General features: G+C 36.8%; 2 protein-coding genes across 3 annotated transcripts in view; one reads left to right on the forward strand and one right to left on the reverse strand.

Annotated features, from left to right (window-relative positions):
- Positions 1–14,641, forward strand: part of LOC113233536 — a 98,209-nt gene extending 83,568 nt beyond the window's left edge. The window contains exons 6-12 of the mRNA XM_026468659.1: positions 1,931–3,398; positions 5,627–5,734; positions 6,181–6,198; positions 8,638–8,747; positions 11,264–11,353; positions 12,680–12,905; positions 14,226–14,641. Of these exons, the coding sequence (XP_026324444.1) occupies positions 1,931–3,398; positions 5,627–5,734; positions 6,181–6,198; positions 8,638–8,747; positions 11,264–11,353; positions 12,680–12,905; positions 14,226–14,539 (2,334 nt within the window). The 3' untranslated portion in view covers positions 14,540–14,641. The remainder of the gene's footprint in view (positions 1–1,930; positions 3,399–5,626; positions 5,735–6,180; positions 6,199–8,637; positions 8,748–11,263; positions 11,354–12,679; positions 12,906–14,225) is intronic.
- A 39-nt stretch (positions 14,642–14,680) lies between these two features.
- Positions 14,681–19,479, reverse strand: LOC113233686. 2 transcript variants are annotated; one of them, XM_026468866.1, is made up of 5 exons: positions 19,067–19,479; positions 18,360–18,449; positions 17,158–17,797; positions 15,931–16,330; positions 14,681–15,521 (listed from the first exon to the last, which is right to left on the reverse strand). In XM_026468866.1, the coding sequence occupies exons 1-5, from the start codon at positions 19,322–19,324 to the stop codon at positions 15,515–15,517; spliced, it is 1,395 nt and encodes a 464-aa protein (XP_026324651.1). In that variant the 5' UTR covers positions 19,325–19,479; the 3' UTR covers positions 14,681–15,514. The 2 variants fall into 2 exon arrangements, with proteins under 2 accessions (XP_026324651.1, XP_026324652.1); XM_026468867.1 differs by having other exon boundaries at positions 15,927–16,330.
- Positions 19,480–20,980: the final 1,501 nt, after the last annotated feature.

Here is a 20,980-nt window from a genome sequence, read left to right on the forward strand (position 1 = left end):
GTAGGCAACCAAACACCATTTGGCTTGTAGTCAGATTTCTCGGGAGACGTCATTGCGTTGTTACCTGGCTATCCTAATGACGTGTTCAAAAATTTTCCGTGGCTCCAGGTTTCTCAAGCTCGTCTGCCTCATTGCTTTCGGCATTGAAGTGACTTGGAACTCGACACAAAAGCACTTTAAACAATACTTAGGAAAGCCACGTATTTCTCCATAATTTCAGAAACAATATACAACACAATACCAAGGAATTTGTTTATTTGACTGAATTTGGGGTATTCTTGGAGAAATTGTGCGATAAGCCTCAAATTACATAATGCTACTTATTACTCTGGATAAATTGACAGTGCCCAACTCTATGCTCGAAAACAAATCTTGAATGTTATATTACTGGCGAATGTTCTCGGCGATGGAGCGCCCGTAGAGAAAGGAAGTAACTCGTATGACAATGCTATATTTCATGTTCTTGCCGCCTGCTTACGCTGGGATGGTATTCTTCTTTAGAATCAACCCACACGCAAAATAGGCGCTTTGTCGTCGAGTTGCGGATACCAGCCCGTTGCACCAAGTACCAAGTTAGAATCAAGTGCTAAATTCCAACGTTAGAATCCGAAATATTGGAATATATTGGCTCGGATGGTCGCCGAACTTGTTCGAACACCCTTGATGGATATGGAACAACACAAATAAAGTATTACATTAAACGGCTTTTGTTTGTAAAGACTTATTACCCAAACTTTATGGGCCGACAATACTTAGAGTCACCGTCAAACATTTGCCATCTTTCGTTAGTTTGCGTGTCTTCGAATTGGGTTACAGTTCAGAGTCAGTTCAGTCCAGTTTATTAGCAGTGTCGGCTAAAGAAGTAATAATAACTACGATCGGATTTTGGGCTGGATACTGTACATTCGATTTGTAACCCGGTAGAGGTATATAGCTTCGGTATTAATCGAAGGTAAAATTGGTTTTCAATTCAGATGGAATTGTGCTTCCAACTAGATTGATGTATGTATGTTAAAACGTCTGCATATAAACGTCAAATATCACATGTCACTTCTTACCCCAGCATAAATAAAGTTGTATGCAGTAAAAACAATTGCAAAAAACTAAAAATTAGATATAGAAAAAACTTTCTATATCTATTTTTTTTTTCAAGATGGAGTGAAATGACAGTCAATTGTCCGTTTACGATCAGCTAATGATTATAGTCGATAAATATTCTATCGACTATCTACGCTTAGGGAGTCACCACACTTATTAATGCAAAACCGCATTAAGTCGGTCAGAAGAAGCTTTATGTCTATGAACGTAAGAGCGAAAAAGCGTTGTGCGTTTCGCATCGATTCGTACGACCGTGTCTTGACACAGATCGGTAACAAATCTGCTTTCTGTGAATTTCTGATCGCGTCCGTACGCAGCCGACGACGGCAGATCGGCGGTGTCGACACCCGAATGGCCGCGTCGATGCCCTGACGACAAAAACGGCAAAAAGTGCGAATGGCCGCGCCAACACCAGAATGATAGCGACAACGCCCGAATGATACAACTTTAGAATAGTTGACGTCGAAATACGGGAGTGGGTGCGAGGGTGGGGGACTCTCTGTAATATTTCGTAATGTTTAGTTTCGTGCGTGAACGTCGTCGTCGGCGTGCTAACGGCCGCTCTAACGCGCGAACGGCCGCTCTCGCGCGCGAACGGCCGTGTCAACGGCGAATCGGCTTAATGAGACAAGTGTGGTTAAACACGATCGCATCAAGACGATTCCACTTTAATAAGTTTGGTGGCTACCTACGTAATAAATGGTCGAACTTCTTTCATTTGCAGGTGTGTAAATTACTATTATATTATAAATTATTAGTAAATTGACATTTTGTTGTCAACCTTTTAAGTTTCCATTGCATTTTTATGTGTTCTATACAATTTTGTTCACAGACTGCTTTTATGAACTACGGCGGCCCGCCTCAAATTCCGCCTTTAATGTCTCAATTTTCCGAGCCTTCTGTCAAAGAAAAGAGCGAGCCTAAAGATAGGTCTCGTGACTGGGCTACTGGCATCAATGACCGGGATTTTGATGTCAGACGTCGACCTGAGACTAGTTGGCAACGTCAAGATATACGTCAATCATCTCCAATATCTGATCAGAGAAACTCAAACTTTGGAAGGGGTCAAAAAGTCAATGAGAACTCTGGCGGAAGGCAACCGAGATGGATGCAATCGGACACTACGACGGCTCGCGACGATCGTAGTGTTCGTGATTACTCATGGGAACAAACAAATATGTCTGCTCCACGAGACGGGACAGTTCGTCATGAGGGTGAGTCTCGTTGGGAATTATCCAGCGTGCCCCATTCTCGCAATGAATGTAACCGTGGTGAACCAAATCCCATGACTTCTCGAGACAACCGTAACAGAAACGGACCAATATGGGAACAAAGGAACGTAGCGAATGATAGAGACGAAACTTGCACGCGTTCCTTGAGGTCTCCTTCACGTTCTTCAATGGAACCTCTTAACCGTTACAATGATAGGTCAAATTTTGCCAGCAAGAACGATCAATATAAAGATCGTAAAGTTGTGCAAGGTAACTGGGGCGCTGGTTATGGCCAGCAAATACCAACTCATGGCCCTAAGTCCTTCAACTCCAACGTCTTTGGCGTATCAAATCAATCTTCTTCAATGTTTGGTAGTCACGTCACAGAATCTGCCCAAGAACTTTCAGAAAGCCGGAAAGGTCATGGACCGAGTCGATGGGACAACTCTAGTAGAACCAGCAATCCACAAGAGATCCCCCAACAAAGATACTCACTTACCGAAAAGAATAGACCAGAAAGGGTGTCTAGACCTACTCCTCGATATGAGGAACATGATATTTCTAGACCTTCTAAACCTGGAGACGGGAGACTCGATCGAGCCTTCAATAAACGACCTCAGAGCTTCAGAAATGTTCAAGAGCCTCCAGCGAAAAGGTTGCCTAATCAACCTTACGCCAAGCCATATTTACCAAATACCACTCGGAGGACTTCACCTTCTGGCCCGCCGCGTTGGGAACCACCGAAACATAAACAATCAGGTTCTCAACATAAGCCGAACATGAGAAAATTGCTCCATAAAGACAATACCTGGCGGCACCAAGCGGCATCTGCACTTGCTAGGCAAACTTTCAAAAGCTTAAGTATCAAAGGTACTGGGGTGCCTAAAGATCTGGTTATTAAAAAACTCAAAGCAAGTATCAACTCGCGTATAGATGTCATGTTGGGTGAAAAGGTAGCGATGCCGATGGAAGAAATAGTCAAAATCTACCGTCAAAGATTCCACTTCAAAACGGACAGAGCTTTCTTTGGCGCTGTTTTGGACAGCTTGAAGAACGATGAACAATACCGAGCAAATACCGATAAGCCAGGTAATGATATTTTATATTTAATGATTTAAAATGCTGTTGGCTCTTATTCAGGATTTAGTCGTTAATTAATTGGACATATTAGTTGTCATCATAACGACGACACAGCGCGCTGTACAAATTTCATCTACTGTTCTGTACGTATGATTATTTGGGTACACGCAGGCTGAGTTTACATCCATCTGACTGTTGCCACTAAATTTTCTACGCATTGACTTTGGTGCCTCTCTACCGCGCAAGCTCTGCGAGGGTTCGCCAGCTGCATCTTTGAAGTTAACTGTGGGGATGCAGGTTTACTCTAGATGGGTGATTGATCTGTCACTTGATCTATTTCATCATCTTTAAATGTAGCCGGAGAGACTGAACCTACTTGTTTTTTCTACAACGATTCATGTGATTGAATTCAATCGAAATCATCATTTGAAACCTTAAAGGGTATTCTGACATTTGGAATCCCGTTAAAAACCGCATTGAAAATATCAGACCAAATTTTCTTCATCGAATGCGGTGGCGTTACAATGAAGTGGCGGGAATGCGATTGGCGCTTTGCGTAAGGGCACTCTAGCCTGTGGTAACTGAGGTTTTCAGAGACATACGTAAGCTATTAAAATAACGACGAGTGTCTAAAATATTGCTCCTAGCCCTCAAATGCTATTGTCGAATGAAAAATACTGTTTCATAGGTAAATGGAGACGTGCTACGTCATATTCTCCGTCATTAATTGCGGAAGCTCACAATTCCATTAGCCTTAGCCTAGCCTATAGCCTTTTAAACCCCCTGTTTTTGGCGTTCCTTGGGCAAGCAGTAATGCACATAAAAGTGTCTTAGCGAAGTACAGCTTTCATCGACCTCAGTAGCCCAACAGTTTGCACTGTGGACGCTGGATGAGGAAGTCCCGGGTTCGATTCCCGGTAGGACTAATTTAGAACCAATTTAGAATAGTAAATTGGTTCTGCAGCTTGATTTTGATTGCCTCTCCCGATCGGAAACTGCGTCTTTTACGAATCGAGGCGCACAATTGCGATTCATAACTGGCCGATCGGAAACTATTGACATATGTAATCGGAACAATAGTTGATTAACTCACAAATTAGAAAGATATAGTAGGAATCAGGTTCATCTTCTCGCTCAGAAACTCATCTGATTTCGAGACTACCGGATCGGTTCGATTCCGGTTTGAATCAAAATCTGCAGCTTGATTTTGATTGCCTCTCCCGATCGGAAACTGCTTCTTTTCCGAGTCGAGGCGTATAATATTGCGGATGGGCTACCCGATTGGATGAATTAAAATCAAGGCCCAGGACGCTGGTCTGGGTGTTGTGGGTAGTGCCCCAAAGTGACTTACCTGGTTTCAGATCAGGTAATTGGTGCGGTTGTCTCGCACTTTATTATTTCAGCTGTACTGAACAGTCATACTGTATGTGATATTTCTACAGTTGGACTTTTCGATCCAATGCTGGGAAGTGCATTCAGAGTCAAATATTAATGCCTTATTTGTATTTCAAGTGTAGCACTACAAATATAATAAAATGTTAGAGCTCTTGCTATTAGTTCTAGTTGTTGTCAAGCTCTAGTGTGATTTTTTATTAAAATTGAATGCGTCTTTTTTCTACATATATTCATATGGTTAGCTTATTAATTGTTCGGCAATTCTCGGTAAAAAGTTCGAATGGTGTACCCAAAACCAGCGTGTCGTAAACACTACTGAGCTGTCAAACTTATCGTCCATTCGAGTTCCCAATTGCCGCTAGAGAATGTTGTCATTGCCAAAACAAGTCTATGTCATGAAATGTTGAATATCTATTAAACACAGTGCTCTGATAACAGATTAATTGTAAATGAAGAAATAATGCGGGTATTTACTAGATTTGAATATAAACGGATTCCATATAGCGACGCTGCCATGGTCTGACGCATATACTGCATTGCAAATATATTACCGTATAAGTTCTGTCAAATTGTGCTTAATGTTTTTACTTAAATGTCATTCCGGCAAGTGCACTTAGATCGAAGACAATTCCCGCTGCAGTGCAGTATTATAGGTGTTTGTAATAGAAAATTACCACCATGTCGTCTCAAATTTCCTATTAATCGTTTTCTTAAGAGAACCAAAATATATTTTTGTTTTTAACCACCGACTGAAATTATACAAGTAGTTCTTAATATAATAAGGATATTACTATGCTTTAAGGTAGTAGTGGACCCCTTTATTTCTAAGTGTCAATTTATAGGTATGACAGGAGCAGAAGACAAGAAGGAGGCGTCGAAACCAGAAGAAATGGTGCCGGATGTCAAAGCAACGACCGGGTCAGGAAAAATGCCGAGATACCCTAATCAAGGTAATGCGTTTGTGAATATTGGAAAAAATGGAAGCCCATTTGCAATGTGGACGTTACAGAATTTAGGATTTTAGAATATAGGATAAACATGGTAACTGCAATTTACTCAAGTCATGTGAAAAATACAGTAACCGCAATTTTCTCGATCTCGTTAGGTCTAGTAATATATTTATTTTTGAGCATGACGTTGCGTTGCTAGAACCGATCACGATTAGCGACATAAGTCAATGAAACTTCAAAATCGTAGGTCGTCTCGCTCAAAAAAAAAAAAAAAAAGTTCGTCTTGCTCATTCACTAGTACGAAGCCGACTAACGTAGGTGAGGTAGGTTCTTATAATCGCATCTCAAAGTAACATTCTAGTGTAGCACTAGAATGTTGAAAATAAATGGCTGTCTTTATCTCATTCATTACCTTATTTAATTAATATAGAACTTTTTTGTTACAGATAAAAAGGCATATATTCGTAAGTATGAACAAGCTAGACAGCTAATTATCAGGTTTTCATCACTTGGTGGCACATTTTGCACAAACACATTTATTGTCTACAGTATGTTTATACTTTTATGTTTGTTTTGTGTGTCATAATCAGTGTTCGGAATTGAAGGAGTTCATTTAGGTAAACTAAAGAATAATGTAGACATTCCCTTCTACAAATCCCGGCCTTCTTGAAACTGATTACGTTTGAATATGTGTACATAAATTCGAACGCGAGATAGCCAATAGGTAACATATATTATAAAGTAGTAATTTATTTAGATTATAATATATATTCTGCTTATGTTTGTATTTATGTATATAAAGTTCATGTAGGTGTGTATGTCTGTCATATGTATATATTATCATCCTTTATATGTATATATATATTATTTATATTTATATATATATTTTAATTTATTTATTTTTTTTACTAACATTTAAATTTTAATTTTATTGTACAATAATTAGTCCCGCAGACTTCATTTTTCACCTAGGCTAGGGTTGGCTGGAAGATATCTCTTCTAGAGATAAGCTCACCTTTGTAAATGTCCTTTATAACTTGTGTTTCACGTATCTTTTCTTTGTGCAATAAAGAGTTATTATTATTAATTGCTATTTAAGTACGGACAACAGCACATCAGACTACACATTTTTGTTCGAAAATCGCCTCCTTTGCAACGGAACAAGATACGTCAATGTGTAGCTTGATGTGCTGTCGACCATATATTGACGACAAATTATTATTTCCTATAAATTATTGTCTCAAAAAAGTACTTACGTATTGAAATAAATTAGCCATTTAAAAAATAAACATTAGACAACCTATATTTTGGAATGTTTAGAAAATAAACAATAAAAAACCAAACTTTATACGGATTGATGACGAAATGTCCATACTAAGAAAACGTACTTACTTTAGCTAAATTTAACTCCCTCAATTCCGATCACTGGTCATAATCCAGAGCAATCAAATTATCTGTGACATTAGTGGTGTTGCTAGCACAGCAACAAACATTTTATTCAGTAGTAACACACTTAGTGTCTTGAATTTTTCGTGAATAGATGATAATGATACAGAGCCATCAAATTACCTGTGACATTAGCGGTGTTGCTAATAACTATAGCAACTGACAATGTGCATGGTGAACACACAATTGATATTTCCAATTTTCCATGAATTAATAATAATAGAATAGAATAGAATAGACATTTATTGCAACGCCACAACATAGATACCTACAAAAAAAAATATTGGTACCACTTAGACAAGCGAAACAAAACAAAAAGTCGTAATTAACAAAATTAAAATAAAATAAAATAAGACAATAACAAACAAAGAGCAAATCAGAAAAATACTAAACATAACAACTACAAATGTTGTACTGTCATGTGTGCGGTTGTGGCGTACGCACAAGGACTTCATTCAGCCACAGCCACAGCCACAGCCGCAATTGACTGTGGCGCTGGTTTTCAATGAGCCCTGAATACAGAGCACTCAAATTATCTGTAATCACAGTAACAGACGTTGTGTACAGTGGAAACAGACTTAGTGTCTCAAACTCTAACCTTTTTAAAAAATGCCTTTTTAAAGTTAGTACGGTCAGTACAAAAATGTTTGGCTCATATTTAAAATAAATCAAAACGGCTAACACTAAAAATCTCTCGTATCATGTGTATGTTTATTGCATTTACTATGGCAACAGTAACCGAGCAGGCAAGCGGGGGGTGATGTTAAACCACGGAAGAAAAGAAACAATGGAAGTGCCATCCCTTGGAAGTGCATACCTTCGATTACTATCGGAACCGCTGTCGCCAAAACGCACACAAACAAATATGATAAACACTATGAAATCTTGATGATGATTGGTCATAGTTTGTAATTTGAAAACGATATGAGAAATTCTGGATTGTTAACGTAATTTAAACTTTATCCAGTCACTATTTCGGTGAAACTTTAATACCCTTATTGCAAGTTACGATGTTTTGATGTTTCGACTTTTATTCAACGTGCTGCTATCTTGCAGCCTGTAGCTGGACTATGACGAACGATTAACATCTGAACGAACAGATAAACAGAAAATTGAAAACTTATTAAAATACGACTTGCCGATGACTTGAAATACTGCTACGGGTAATATTTTTGGTGCAGCTGTCATTTTTGCGCTCCAAAACAGCACAACGAGGCATTTTTCTACGATTTTAGAGAATTGCGCGAAAGAATGACACAACCACGCCATACAAAGCGAAAATGGCGAACTGAGCTCAAGTAGGTCTCTCGAGACCTACAGTTGGCAAACGTCTGTCGCTAACTAACCTCTTCTATTGTACTTATTGTTCTGTACGTTAGACGAAACGGAATGGGAGTCGAGATACACAGATATTTCGGTCGGATGGTACGTTTAAAATTTTGCACATATTGTTACAGAACAGAAGAAACTGAGTAAACAGGAAATGTTAGACGGCAACATGTACAAACTAGAGGACAAATTATTGCAGGCTTCTGTTGACGAGCATGCGGATGTTCTTTGTGACTTAGTAAGTAATATATATATATTCTATGGTCCATACTTATTCTCGAGAATAGGAGACTCGTGTTTAGCGGTAGAACGTATATGGGTTGAGTAATGTCTTTGAAAGAGAGGTTTAAAGAAATTAATGTTAACATTCTTACACTTAGTATCACAGTACATTTATGTTAAGAACCATTGACTGACAATTATATGGACGTCGGGTCCGCGCTAAAAAGAGTTCGCACTTGTAAGGCGCTAAAATCGTATACAGAGCGCCAAACTCCGCTTTAGTTTTCATTTGTTCTACTGACAGCGCGATACTGCGATGACATTACAATTTAAATTTCGAATAGGTTGACTTGGGACATTTTTTTCGTGGTTTTTGTATTAGACCCGTCGTCCATTTATTTGTAAGTCAATGTTAAGAACAGTATTTTTTTTATAAAAATAATGATAAACTAATACGAGGAGTATAAATAAACTTGACACTCGTCTTCACAAAGTTACAAATTCATTTAAGGGGCAATCTGTACGCTTCTATAATAAAATTCCGGTTTATAGTCAAAATTTGCCATTTACGAGGATTAAAACTATAGTGAAACAAAAACATTAAAGGTTACTAAACTCTTGAGATGCAGTCGAAGTCAAAAAATGTAAACAAACAACTGTCGAAGTGACATCTCATAGGCCATAAACCTTTTTATCCACGTTCGTTTATTAACAGATCCCACTGTATTATGACTAACAAATTATAATTGAATAAAGCACTTTTGGGTTGAGCAATTTACAAAACTGTTTAGAAACATTTTGTGTCATAAATATAGTGGTCTTTTTTCTGCGGTGAAAGAGTGTATTTTGTTGAAGGACCTTGTTCAGCCTCCATTATAGTTATGTTCACACGAACGCAAGCAAATACAAACGCAACAACAGAGTAAAATCAAAAGTTAACAAAAAAATAACATAAAACTCAACAATAAAAAACAAGAACTCAACAACACGACGCATACATAGCAAGGAACACGTTCGATAACGACAGCCGTCAGAAACCGGATGAAGAAAATCGCGGTGATGCACTGGTGGGGATGCAACTTGACGACTTGACCCATTATCGATCCCTATCGACCAAAAACTAACTTTTCATTTTTCAGTTCATTATAATTAGCACTATTTAACAATTATCCAATTTATTATTTTAATATTATTACTCTCAATTATTTATTATTTAATTATTTATTACTCTTAATTATTCACACTTCTAAGTATTTGTGTTTATACATAACAAATTAAAATAAAAAATATAATAAACCTAAGGACAGCCAACGGTTGTTCATCCCCGAAACATTGCCAATATGATAAAAAATCTTTCCATGAGAAACAGTTCTTTGAGATTATTAAATATGGTGTTTCAAATAAAAAATATGATTTGATAATATTTTGCTTGTACGTACACACCATTTAAAAACATCTAGCATTCTATTCGTGGAACATTTTTTATAGTGGCATCACCTTTGTCTACATTTTTTGACTTTGCATTCATCTCAGAGTTTATATCGCTCACCAACTATTGTTGTAACTAGTGTTGGGTCATGAAAAAATTCATTTTGAAAAAATCATATTTATCAGAAAAATAAATATTGTTCCGGATATTTTTCCACATTTGACGTTGACATCTGTCAAAAATTTAACTTCCTGAATAAAAACGATGAGAGCCATTAAATAAGTTTTTATCGCTGTCGTGTAATCATTTTAAATCTTGTCTTTATTGAAGTGGCTTTTAGCTAAACAAGTTTATTTATTAATTCACACTACATAAAACTTTAAAATATATTTCTAACCTTAGAACATGTTCATAATTAAACATTCGAAATTATATTTTGCAAATTCTTAAAATTTTTCCGGTAACATATCCACTATTTGAAATTTATCGAAAAATTACTCAACAGTAGTTGTAACTCAAAATTGTGGAATTGAGAAAACGCGATTTAAAAATGAAGAATACTAAATGAAACTTGAATTATACTGAAGTATTATGTATAAATAAAAAATAATCATATTATTATTTGATTTTTAATTCGGGACTTAATCACTTATAAAACATATTTTATTTATCTCGACGTTTCGGACATATTACAACGTCCATGGTCTCGAAGAGTGCAGTATTTTTTTTTAATTTTCAAATTGTGTTTTCACAATTCCACCTATCTGGATTTTATTAAGTGTTTTCTTGAGATATTGTTTTTGTAATGGGGCTGACACGTTCAATAACGAACAAAGCCCCGAAAAAAATAAAAAATACATAACAAATTTGAGTTACGAGAGTATTTGGTTTCGTGTGCAATATTATACAGCTTCTGCGTAGTCGGATGATAAAAATCCATCGTATCGACCCTTGCTGCTAAAGCACTTGCAGATTGTCTCGACCTATGACGATATTTAAAACAAATATTGTAAATTATAAATGTCTACGTACAAATGTTTGTTTAATTACAAAGAGCCGTAATGTTTCCATCTACTTGTATTTACATCATATTATTTTCCCAGTTCATGGAAGCCTGTGGAAAACCTGACAACGAAAAAGATAAAAAGATTTGTGAGAAACTTACGGATATTGTCGCTGACGATTTCCGAAAGGTAAGTGCAAATGCGTGCATTGCGCGTCGTCGATCTGAAAGTACCTAGTCTTGCACAATTTTAAGGGTCAAATTTACATTCCTCGGCAACGAAAGACCTTTGTCCATAGAAAAATCACTACGATGGTACCACTCGCAACATCCTTCTTAGTCGTGCTTTTTGTGTAGATAAATCGACGATCGTTGACATTAAGCATGGCTCCGTCACTCGCTCAAGGTTACGCGATAAGTGTCTACCGCTGATTGTACCGAAGTCGGCACAAGCGCTCATACAAACCTTTCATTTATGAGCATTCAGCTCTGCACGACAGCACACGGCGGGTAACGCTATTTTCTTCAAGTTTAAATAAAGCTTAGGCCTTGAGCCTTTTTCCTCGGAGTGAGCGCCTGGTGTCATCAGTCAAATATAGTAGACTATTATAGCCTAGGTTTTTTTTCTATTTCGTATGAGAGTGACGTATCTGTTACATAGTAACTATAAAGTAATCTGTGCCTTAAGGGAGTTACCAAACTTATTAACGCGGAATCGTCTTGACGCGATCGTGTTTAATCACACTTGTTGCAATCCGATTCGCCGTCGTCGGCTGCATACGGGCGCGATCGGAAATTCGCAAAGCCGACCTGTGTCAAGCCGCGTTCGTACGAACCGATGCGATACGCACATCTTTTTCGCTTAATGTCATGATATTTTACTACCACGATATTTAATTACTGTTTTGTGAAACTACTCCGCCAGTTTGCTATAATTGTTAATAACAAAGATCCAAGCTTAGAAAAATTCATTCGATCCAGCACCCTCAGGCAATCCGTGTCGGATTCTCTGCAAATTAAGCCACGGAACGAACCAGCAGACCTTACGAATTTTTCTATATGCTTCTTGCAGATTTTTGGTTTTTTGCCGTAACGTAGCTTTCTCGCTCTTACGTTCTTGGACATAACCGTTTTTGACCGGCTTAATGCGTTTCTGCATTAACAAGTGTGGTGACGACTCCCTAAAACGGCATTTACAAAAAAAAAGCTGTTACTGTGTTACTAGCGAGAGCTTACAAAAAGTTCCGTTTAAAGCCTAATGAGTTGTTGGGACCCCGGCCATGTTTACTATATTTTCAAGTGACATTTTTTTTAGGCTAATAACGCCTGAAAGTCTCCATTTTATACAGATATACAGGTGTTATTTTTTACACGATAATTTTTAACGAAACCATATATCCATATGTATAATTTCTGAGCAGGAAAAATAAAGAAAAATTTTCTTTAAATTTTCCAAAATTAGTCCTACCGAACCCGGGAGGGGGTCCTTTCATAATAACGTATTGTCATGTTTCAGATAATTCGACTTCACCTAACAAAACGCCTTTTAAACATAACATCGAACCTCGCGCTACGCATATTTACCACCCAAAAAGTGGACAAAGAAAAGTTGGTAAATTTCTTCGCACCATTCAACCTTGCCAGCTTCAAGAAGTCTGAGAGAAAAGTCGGGTTGTTCATCGGCATTTGCTCTGATTATGATGGTTTTGATAAACTATGTAAATTACAAGAAATTCAGATAGGTAAGAATTATAGCTATATTCATTGAGGCAGACCTTGGTGCTTCCCAATCTCCAATTTCTATAGAACCCTTGGATGTGAATTAAAAATGTCGCAAATTCCTTAAATAAACAGTAATAAAACTCCGTTTTGTTGTTTCTCATATGATATAGAATAGATCAAAGGTTGATTCAACAAGCAGAAACAAACATTTACAATCACTTCGCAAGATATAAACCCAAAAGCGAATATACTTCGTCTCAATCCATTTAAAAAAAAAGTAAACAAACAAGTCACTGAGCCGACCATAGATGGTTTAGTGATGGCCTATTGTAATCCCAATTACAAATCGATTAATTAATTGAATGAATCGATTTGTTCAATTGAGTCATGCTAGTAGTTTTCCTTACATGAAAATACATAACCTATAAAAGCATAATGTATTTAAAATTTCCGAGATCTTAATTTTAAATCCTTCAAATCCTTACACTTTAGATACTCGTTCAATTTCGATTAAAATTTTCGATTTACTAGTCTATTATAAAAACTTTAATTGAATGAACCAAATGTTTTTTTTTCGTACAGCACTATGCAACTATAGACAAGTCATAGAAGTATAAATGAAAAATAACCTCACTTTTGGACTACCTTTTTTCAAATATGATTTTAAGATGCTATTCAAATGAAAATTGTTGGAAAAAGTGAAGCGATATCAAGTCCAGTCTTCGAAATCTACGTGAAAGTGTTACTTATTCGATTTATTAAGTGATTTCTTTAGTATTTTAAATAAACAGGTTTGTTTACTGTTTGTATAAAGTGGATTGGAACAAACTATAGAACATTAGTAGCAGTAGAGCTCCTTGTGAAAGAGCTCGTCCAGGGTAGTACTGCCACCTTACCTATTTCTGCTGCCAAGCAGTAATGTCAGCATTACTGTGTTCCGGTTTTGAAGGGTAAGGGTGCTGGTGAAATTACAGGCACATGGGACTTGTCAACTTGTCTCAGGGCGACAGGCGCAGCGGTAGTGCCCCTCAGATCTTTGCAATTTAAAACTCCGAGTGGCACTGAACTGTTATAGATAGGGGTGTAGCTTACCATCAAGCGCACGACTTGTTCGTCTCGTCACTTGAAGTTATAAAAAAAAAATTAGTACCGATTGATACAAACATAAATAAATTTTAGATTGATCTTATCGCCAGGAGTTTGCGCTGAAATAGCCCTGACTCAGTATAATTATTGTAGACCTTGAAAAGTCAACAGAGCTGTTTTCCTGCCATTTAGTTACCGTTTGTGTAGTCTATCCTTTGTCAACTACTAATTCTACATAATACTTATATTCACAGATGGTGTGACAGTAACAATCAAACCAATGCACATCACCGGCCCACCACCTAAGGTGATGAAGCCAAACAAAAGATTAATGGTTGAGAAACATGACATTAGCGAAGAACCTGTACTTGAACAGGAAGGCTTTTCAAAGGAAAATGAAGAAAGTGTGGAACACGATGCTGAAGATATTATCGATGATTACGCGCATGATGGTGATCAAATTGAAGATGATAATGATCAGAATGCCACAGGAAACAATGATGAAGGAAATATTCAGGACATTCCAGATTTAGATGAGGCAAACGAGGAGGATTTGGAAGATTATTAGATAGTAGGAGTTATTATAAAACTCTCACATATTCATTAATTAATGTTAAATGAACGACTATCCTGTACTTTATTAGTGTTTTGATCTAAGTTTCAAATAAAATAAAAATCTTTTGTGTTTAAACTTATTTTTATTGAATGGAAATAGAGTTATACATTTTTTGTTTATTTTCTTTGTGGCGACCACTAGGCTTGTGCCAGCGTCAATTTTATAATAATATAAAAATTATATTATGGCGTGATCGCCATAAGTTTTCTATTGGCAATGATTCGGCAGTGTCAGTAAGAACCAGTACAAGTACCAGAACAAGAACTAAGAACCAGTTGGATGTTTGTAATATGTAAAGTTACTACCTACTGATATAAAAATATTTTTGCCAAACACAGAAAAATAGGTACAGATGTGCCTAGCTCCCAAACTAGGATCTCTGTACTATGGGTAGCTAGGTCTTACGTCCGTCAAGTGTGTTGCTTCAAAATAACTATAACTTAGGCTTAAGTCCACGGCAACGTCATTTGCCGAATGCATGAAAGCTACAAATGACGACAGGCGTATTTTGCATCTTAGTTCTGTCCACATATTGTTCAGTAATACGAACAAAATTACCCGCTCATGCCGCCATTTTGCGGAATAAACACGTCTGCGTCTAGTAATACGCTCGGGTAGTGATATGCTGCCGCACGAACTTCGTGACAAACTCAAATGCGGCGTTGGGGCTCCAGTGGACACAGTTTCGTTCGTTTCTACGCAAGATGCAAGCATGCAGCACGCAAGCGTAAAATGACGATAGTGTGCGTATGACGTGCAATTTATGTGGACATTAGGCCTAAGTCTATTACAATAACTAAGTATATTACAATAAGCTTATAATATATGATTGGTAAAACACAAGTTGGTTATTAAATAAACTGTTTGAATTTCTGACTTCTCTCTACTTCTCTTAGTTTGCATTTTATAGCAACTGCTTATACCCGGTTAGTACCTGAAAACAAGATGGACATATTTTATGAGTAATTTGCAAATATGCACGAGTGAAAATATAAGCTGATTCTGTAGATTGTACGATTTTAGTCTAACAAACGTTTTACAAACACTACCAGGGTTCAGTACTGCACATTACATTGGTTTGCAAGTAGACGGTAAAGGGGGCAGGGTGGTATTAATCCAAGAGGGCCCATGACAGTTTATAGTATAATGGTAGTCTAGCCCTGAAGTAGATCCTTCATTTTATAAGTCAGGTACTATCCGAATTTCAATTTCGAAACAATCCCAGTTTATTTTCAAAATTAAAATCTAAAGCAACATTCAAATTCGGAGGCCCCCATCTACGTTTGTTCGTCTTGCCTTTCCAGGGAGCTGTATAAATTAGAAGATGGAGAAAACTCACCTACTTCCATTCTTCTCCGTCGCCTTCGGTCCAATCGTCCATATTTGCCTCGTCCATAACTATTCCATTGGAATCCGATCCAATCAAATCATCCAAATTCACACTCTTTTCTTCCATATTTTCAATGTTAGCTTCATTTTGTTCCTTTTCATTTGAGATTACTTTGTCAAGCATGACTTTCTCGTTATTTGGAATTACTTCATCTTCATTAAGAATTTCTTTCTCTTTTGGTATAATTTTCTTTTTATTTGGAATTACTTCCTCTGTATGTATAGTTTCTTCCTTAATCACCAGTTCCTTTTTAGGGATATTTATATCTGTATTAGAAACTGCTCCTGTAATATCTGTAGTTTCAAGTTTTATCTCCTTTACTTCAAATGCAGTTCCTGTTAAGTCTGTAGTATCTGAAAAAGTTCAGCTTATTACTACAACGTTATGAAACAACAAATTGTACAATAAGTGATACTGAATATTAAGTAAAATTTGCAACATACTTTTAGTGTGAAGGCTAAATTAGTTATTTTATTATAGATTATTATGCGATGGCGGCATCTCAATAAATGACTACCCGCTGGGAAGCTAATCACTGACAGAATGAGAAATGGACTTATTATGGAGTACTTCGCAATTTATATGTTTTCAATCTTGACGTCTGGTATCGCGCAAACGTGATCCATAACATCAAAAATAAATATCGCTGCGTTGCAATTGAAACAACGTCCAACCCCATCATACGTTAAGCATCGGCGATATATTTACCATTAAGAAGCTGAATGCAGCGATTGAATGTTCCAATCAGCACATATTCAAATTTCTTTGAATTCAGCCGTACATTAGTAGCGGTAAGAGTATTAACTGGTATTAACATCTCCGCCTTACACATGCATTCGCTAAAACATAATGCACACGGATATCGCCGATGCTAAAAGTATTGTGGTAGGTGTAATTGCTAGACGCCTTCTAGAAAACTAACTTGTAATATTTAACGTACGGCGGTGGTAATAATCCCAGTATTTTACACTAACGATTACAAACGCAGTGTTCCGCACTTTTATGAACAATTTAATTGTATGTCCAATGAAGTTTTCGTTTGTTAATTACAACAAACTTTAACAGTTTGAGACCAATTTGATTAGATCAAATAGGTTTTTTTGGACTGTTTATTTCTTCGCAGCAATGATTATGGAAGTTATTGCTTTGGAACGAAATCCCCCATGACCCATTAATATACCTGTTACATTGTGGACTTCACTTTGTTTTTCTGTTTTGTCTTGCTCCACTTCATTTGGACCTTCAATTTTAATTGTTTTCTCCCCTTCATTTATCTTTTCTCCACTTTTCTTTTCCACCTTTTCTTCATTTGCTCTTCTCCCTGGTTGTTTTGTGTTATCCTTTTTGGTGACCTTACCTATTTCCCCATCATCTATAGACATATGGGAACCTCTAAGGTCTTTTAAATGCTTAGCCACAAGCGTTTCATCTGTGGTTTTTGGGTAACGTGCCCGGTATAACGCCGCTACTTCTGTGGCTGACATAATCGGCTTATTTTCACAAAGGACAACCAATCTCTTGCGTATAGTGATTCGAATCATTTTGTCAAGTATAGAGATTTCTCTCATAGATTCCAAGCCTGATGCAAAGATTAGATCTTTCATGTCCGTTAGTATAAGTTTGCATGGCCAAAGAAAGTTTGGTAGTTTCTTGGACAGTGTCGGCATTCTTCTTTGTGGTGGAGTTTTCGGTCTATTAGGCCTCGAACGTTTATTCGGCCGAGACCGAAATGGAGAAGGTTCACGGGGTCTGTAGTCTCGGGGTCTCGAGCGAGAGAATTCCGAAGATTCGAATTCTTGTAAGGCGCTTGGGCCAAACTCCTGTGAAACCAATGTTTGTAATGATATTTTTTGCAATGATTCTTACCATTGCCTTTTCTTTTATATTAAACACCAACCCTCTGTTTAGCGTCTAGTTGACAATTTTGTTATTGCCATAGTCGCCGACTGAGGTAAAAAAGGCACCGGAGGAATATTGCTTTTAGATTGTTTTTTTTTCCTAATGTGTTCTTTGCTTCAGCTTTGAGAATAACAATCTTAACCTACCATTTTGTAGCAGGTTTCGAAAGTAAATTCATTGTTCTGTACTTTGGTTTTATAGTGAAATTAATGCTGATTTACATTGTTACAATATTTGGATCTAGGGTCACTGAATTCTAATGCTGGGTCATAAAAACCATCCACTACAAACCAATCCAGCATTTGATACTAGATTGTATTAAACATTTTTTATAAAAATTAAAAATAAATTTGCAATCGTCTACAAGCTTACAATCAAGGTTAATTAGTTCATTGCCAATTCAGGATGCACTTGAATCCATTGACGCTCAATCCAGACTTGTATCAATATTTGTGTATCAGCCAACTACTTTTTCTACCATACCTTTACCAACTCCAACTTCTTCTTCTCAAATAGTAGCCTTCTTTCCTCTTCTACTATCAACCTTTGCTTTCTCAGCAACTCTATTTCTAACTGTAAAATTAATATCACAATATAATTTAAACACTTATACAACATACAAGTCTACAGAAGCTATCAAACGTGTCTAAGTAATGTGTTGATCTGCAGAAAACTGCAATATCATCAATTTAGCCTTTTTGGTGTAACAAACAGTAACACATTCAAATGTGAACTATTAGTTATTTATATACTAAAAAAACTATTAAACCTGTGTTCTTGATAGATCTACTATGCCAAGAATACAATTCAAGGATTTTGAATCTGTACACCAGTTATGGGATACTTAATATTCCACTATGTTCCTAGATTATTAAAAGTTTGGATGTTCACACTTTATTGTATTATACTTATGTGTATGTGTGATACTATATCCTAAATTAGACATCACATACGTTGCTCTGGTCTCAATGTAAGTAGCGAAAGCACTTGTGTTATAGAAATCGGAAATAACGTCGGTACCACAAACACCCAGACCCGAGACAATATAGAATTAGTTTCTACACTTTCCAGGGATCGAACCTGGAACCTCAGAGATGGCGACAACATGAAAACCGGTGTCCAAGCCATTTGACCATGGAGGTCATCAAAAATGTAGTTGACATAATTCTTGGTAACATAAAATAACTTACATCAAGTTTAGAAGTTTCATAATGAGGGCTGCGTGATCTACCTCTTGAGTAACTATCAAAGCGATCTTGCCCATAATGATACGGGCTTGGAGACCTCCTTCTTGGTTGTCCAAGTTCCAAATATGCATTTATCAGATACAAGTCCTTGCCATTCCTATACTCAAATTTATTAAACACTTTTAGTGCTTTTCGAGCTTCATTTGCAGTATGAAACTCAACAGTTACAGATTTTAAATCTGATCCCCGTATGTCGGACATATCTTTAATCCAAAATCTTTCTATGTTTTTCTTTTTTAATATTGTTTTGAAGAGAAATACTAGTCGTGATATTTTGGTCTGAAACAGTATATAAATAATATTTAATAACTTATCCTCCAGCCCATAGTTTCCCAAAATGGTGCCTACTGTCCTCCAGTGGGCAATCAAGAGTCCTAGGGTAGGGCTTCGAAAGAAATTCGTTGGCAGTCATATTTGACAAAAAAAAAACCTAAATTATCTATATAATTCAAATGTATATTTTTTTCTTGTGCTTTTTTGTGTTAAGTTGGTATTAAGAATACATGTTTTGACTTATTTTTTGTGGTGGTGGGTGTAGAATTTTTTTTATGTTGCCTAAGTGGGAGGTGAGCCAAAACAATTGGGAACCTATACTCCAAACCATCATACCTTTTCCATGGTTTCAATACTAGAAAATGCCCTGAGCTGCGAGTAACAGACAAACAACAATTCTAAGAACACCTTTTGATTTTAACAACGGAACACAAAATCACCTCACCACATCTAGCACCCACAGTGTTAACATTTTCTTTTCAAAATCAAGTTCTATTGACACAATGATTATTGTACACAAGGTATACAATAATAATTGTCACACTAGTGATTTATAGTGCAACTAGTTGGAGCCCGCGACTTTGTGTACAATATGTACTTTGTGTAGCCTACTGTACTACTTATTTATTTATTTATTTATTTATAATAGGTACACCAACAGCATATGTATTATAGCATTGAAGTAACTTAAAACTAGTAAACATGATTCTGATACACAAGCCAATTACAGGTGAACACAACATTCAGTAACAAACTCTCAGAGACTAATTAAAGTTGCAAATAGTATACAAAATTAAATTAAATTAAAAAAGAAAAAGAAAAACAAACAAATCAGTCCAATGAGGTTCCAAGCAACAGTTTCATGAGTTTGGTCTTATACTTTGCAAGGGAATCAAAAAATATATCGAGGTCAGGTTTTTCAGCATTAAAACTATTGTGAGTGTGGCAAACACGAGAAACAGGGGCATGCTCAATGACATTGGTTCTACAAGCCGGTTGATGGAACAATCGCGTGATGGGTTTCCGGGGTAAATTATAAGGAACTGAGAGTGAGATGCGCGAAAGTATCTCGTCGCCTCTAAAAGTTCCATTAACGCATTTGTGCAGAAATAGTGCATCATGAAGTCTACGACGGTCACGCAAAGACATTAATTTAAAAAACTCCAAGCGCTGGTCATATCTATGGGAAATATTCGGAGAATTGAAAGCGAGGTGCCTTGTGAAAGCTCGTTGTACGGATTCCAAGCGTTGGGAGTGCACCGTATAGGCAGGATTCCATACCACAGAAGCATATTCAAGCTGACTACGAACTAGAGTATTAAATAATATAATTTTAGTTTTGTTACTAAAGGATCTTGAGTTCCTTTTAACAAAACCTAACATTTGGGCGGCCTTACTGGTGACATGATTAATGTGTGATGTAAATTTGAGTTTACTGTCAATGAAGATACCCAGATCCCGTACCTCTGGTAATTCTACCAAATGTTCATCATTGACAGTGTACGTTGAAGGAAAAGTATTTATTTTTCTGGTGTAATGAATGTAGGAGCACTTTTTGGAATTTAGTTCCATTCCGTTGGACCT

The sequence above is a fragment of the Hyposmocoma kahamanoa genome, unplaced genomic scaffold (assembly GCF_003589595.1).
Source record: "Hyposmocoma kahamanoa isolate Upper Pololo Valley unplaced genomic scaffold, ASM358959v1 79, whole genome shotgun sequence".
NCBI lineage: Eukaryota > Metazoa > Arthropoda > Insecta > Lepidoptera > Cosmopterigidae > Hyposmocoma > Hyposmocoma kahamanoa.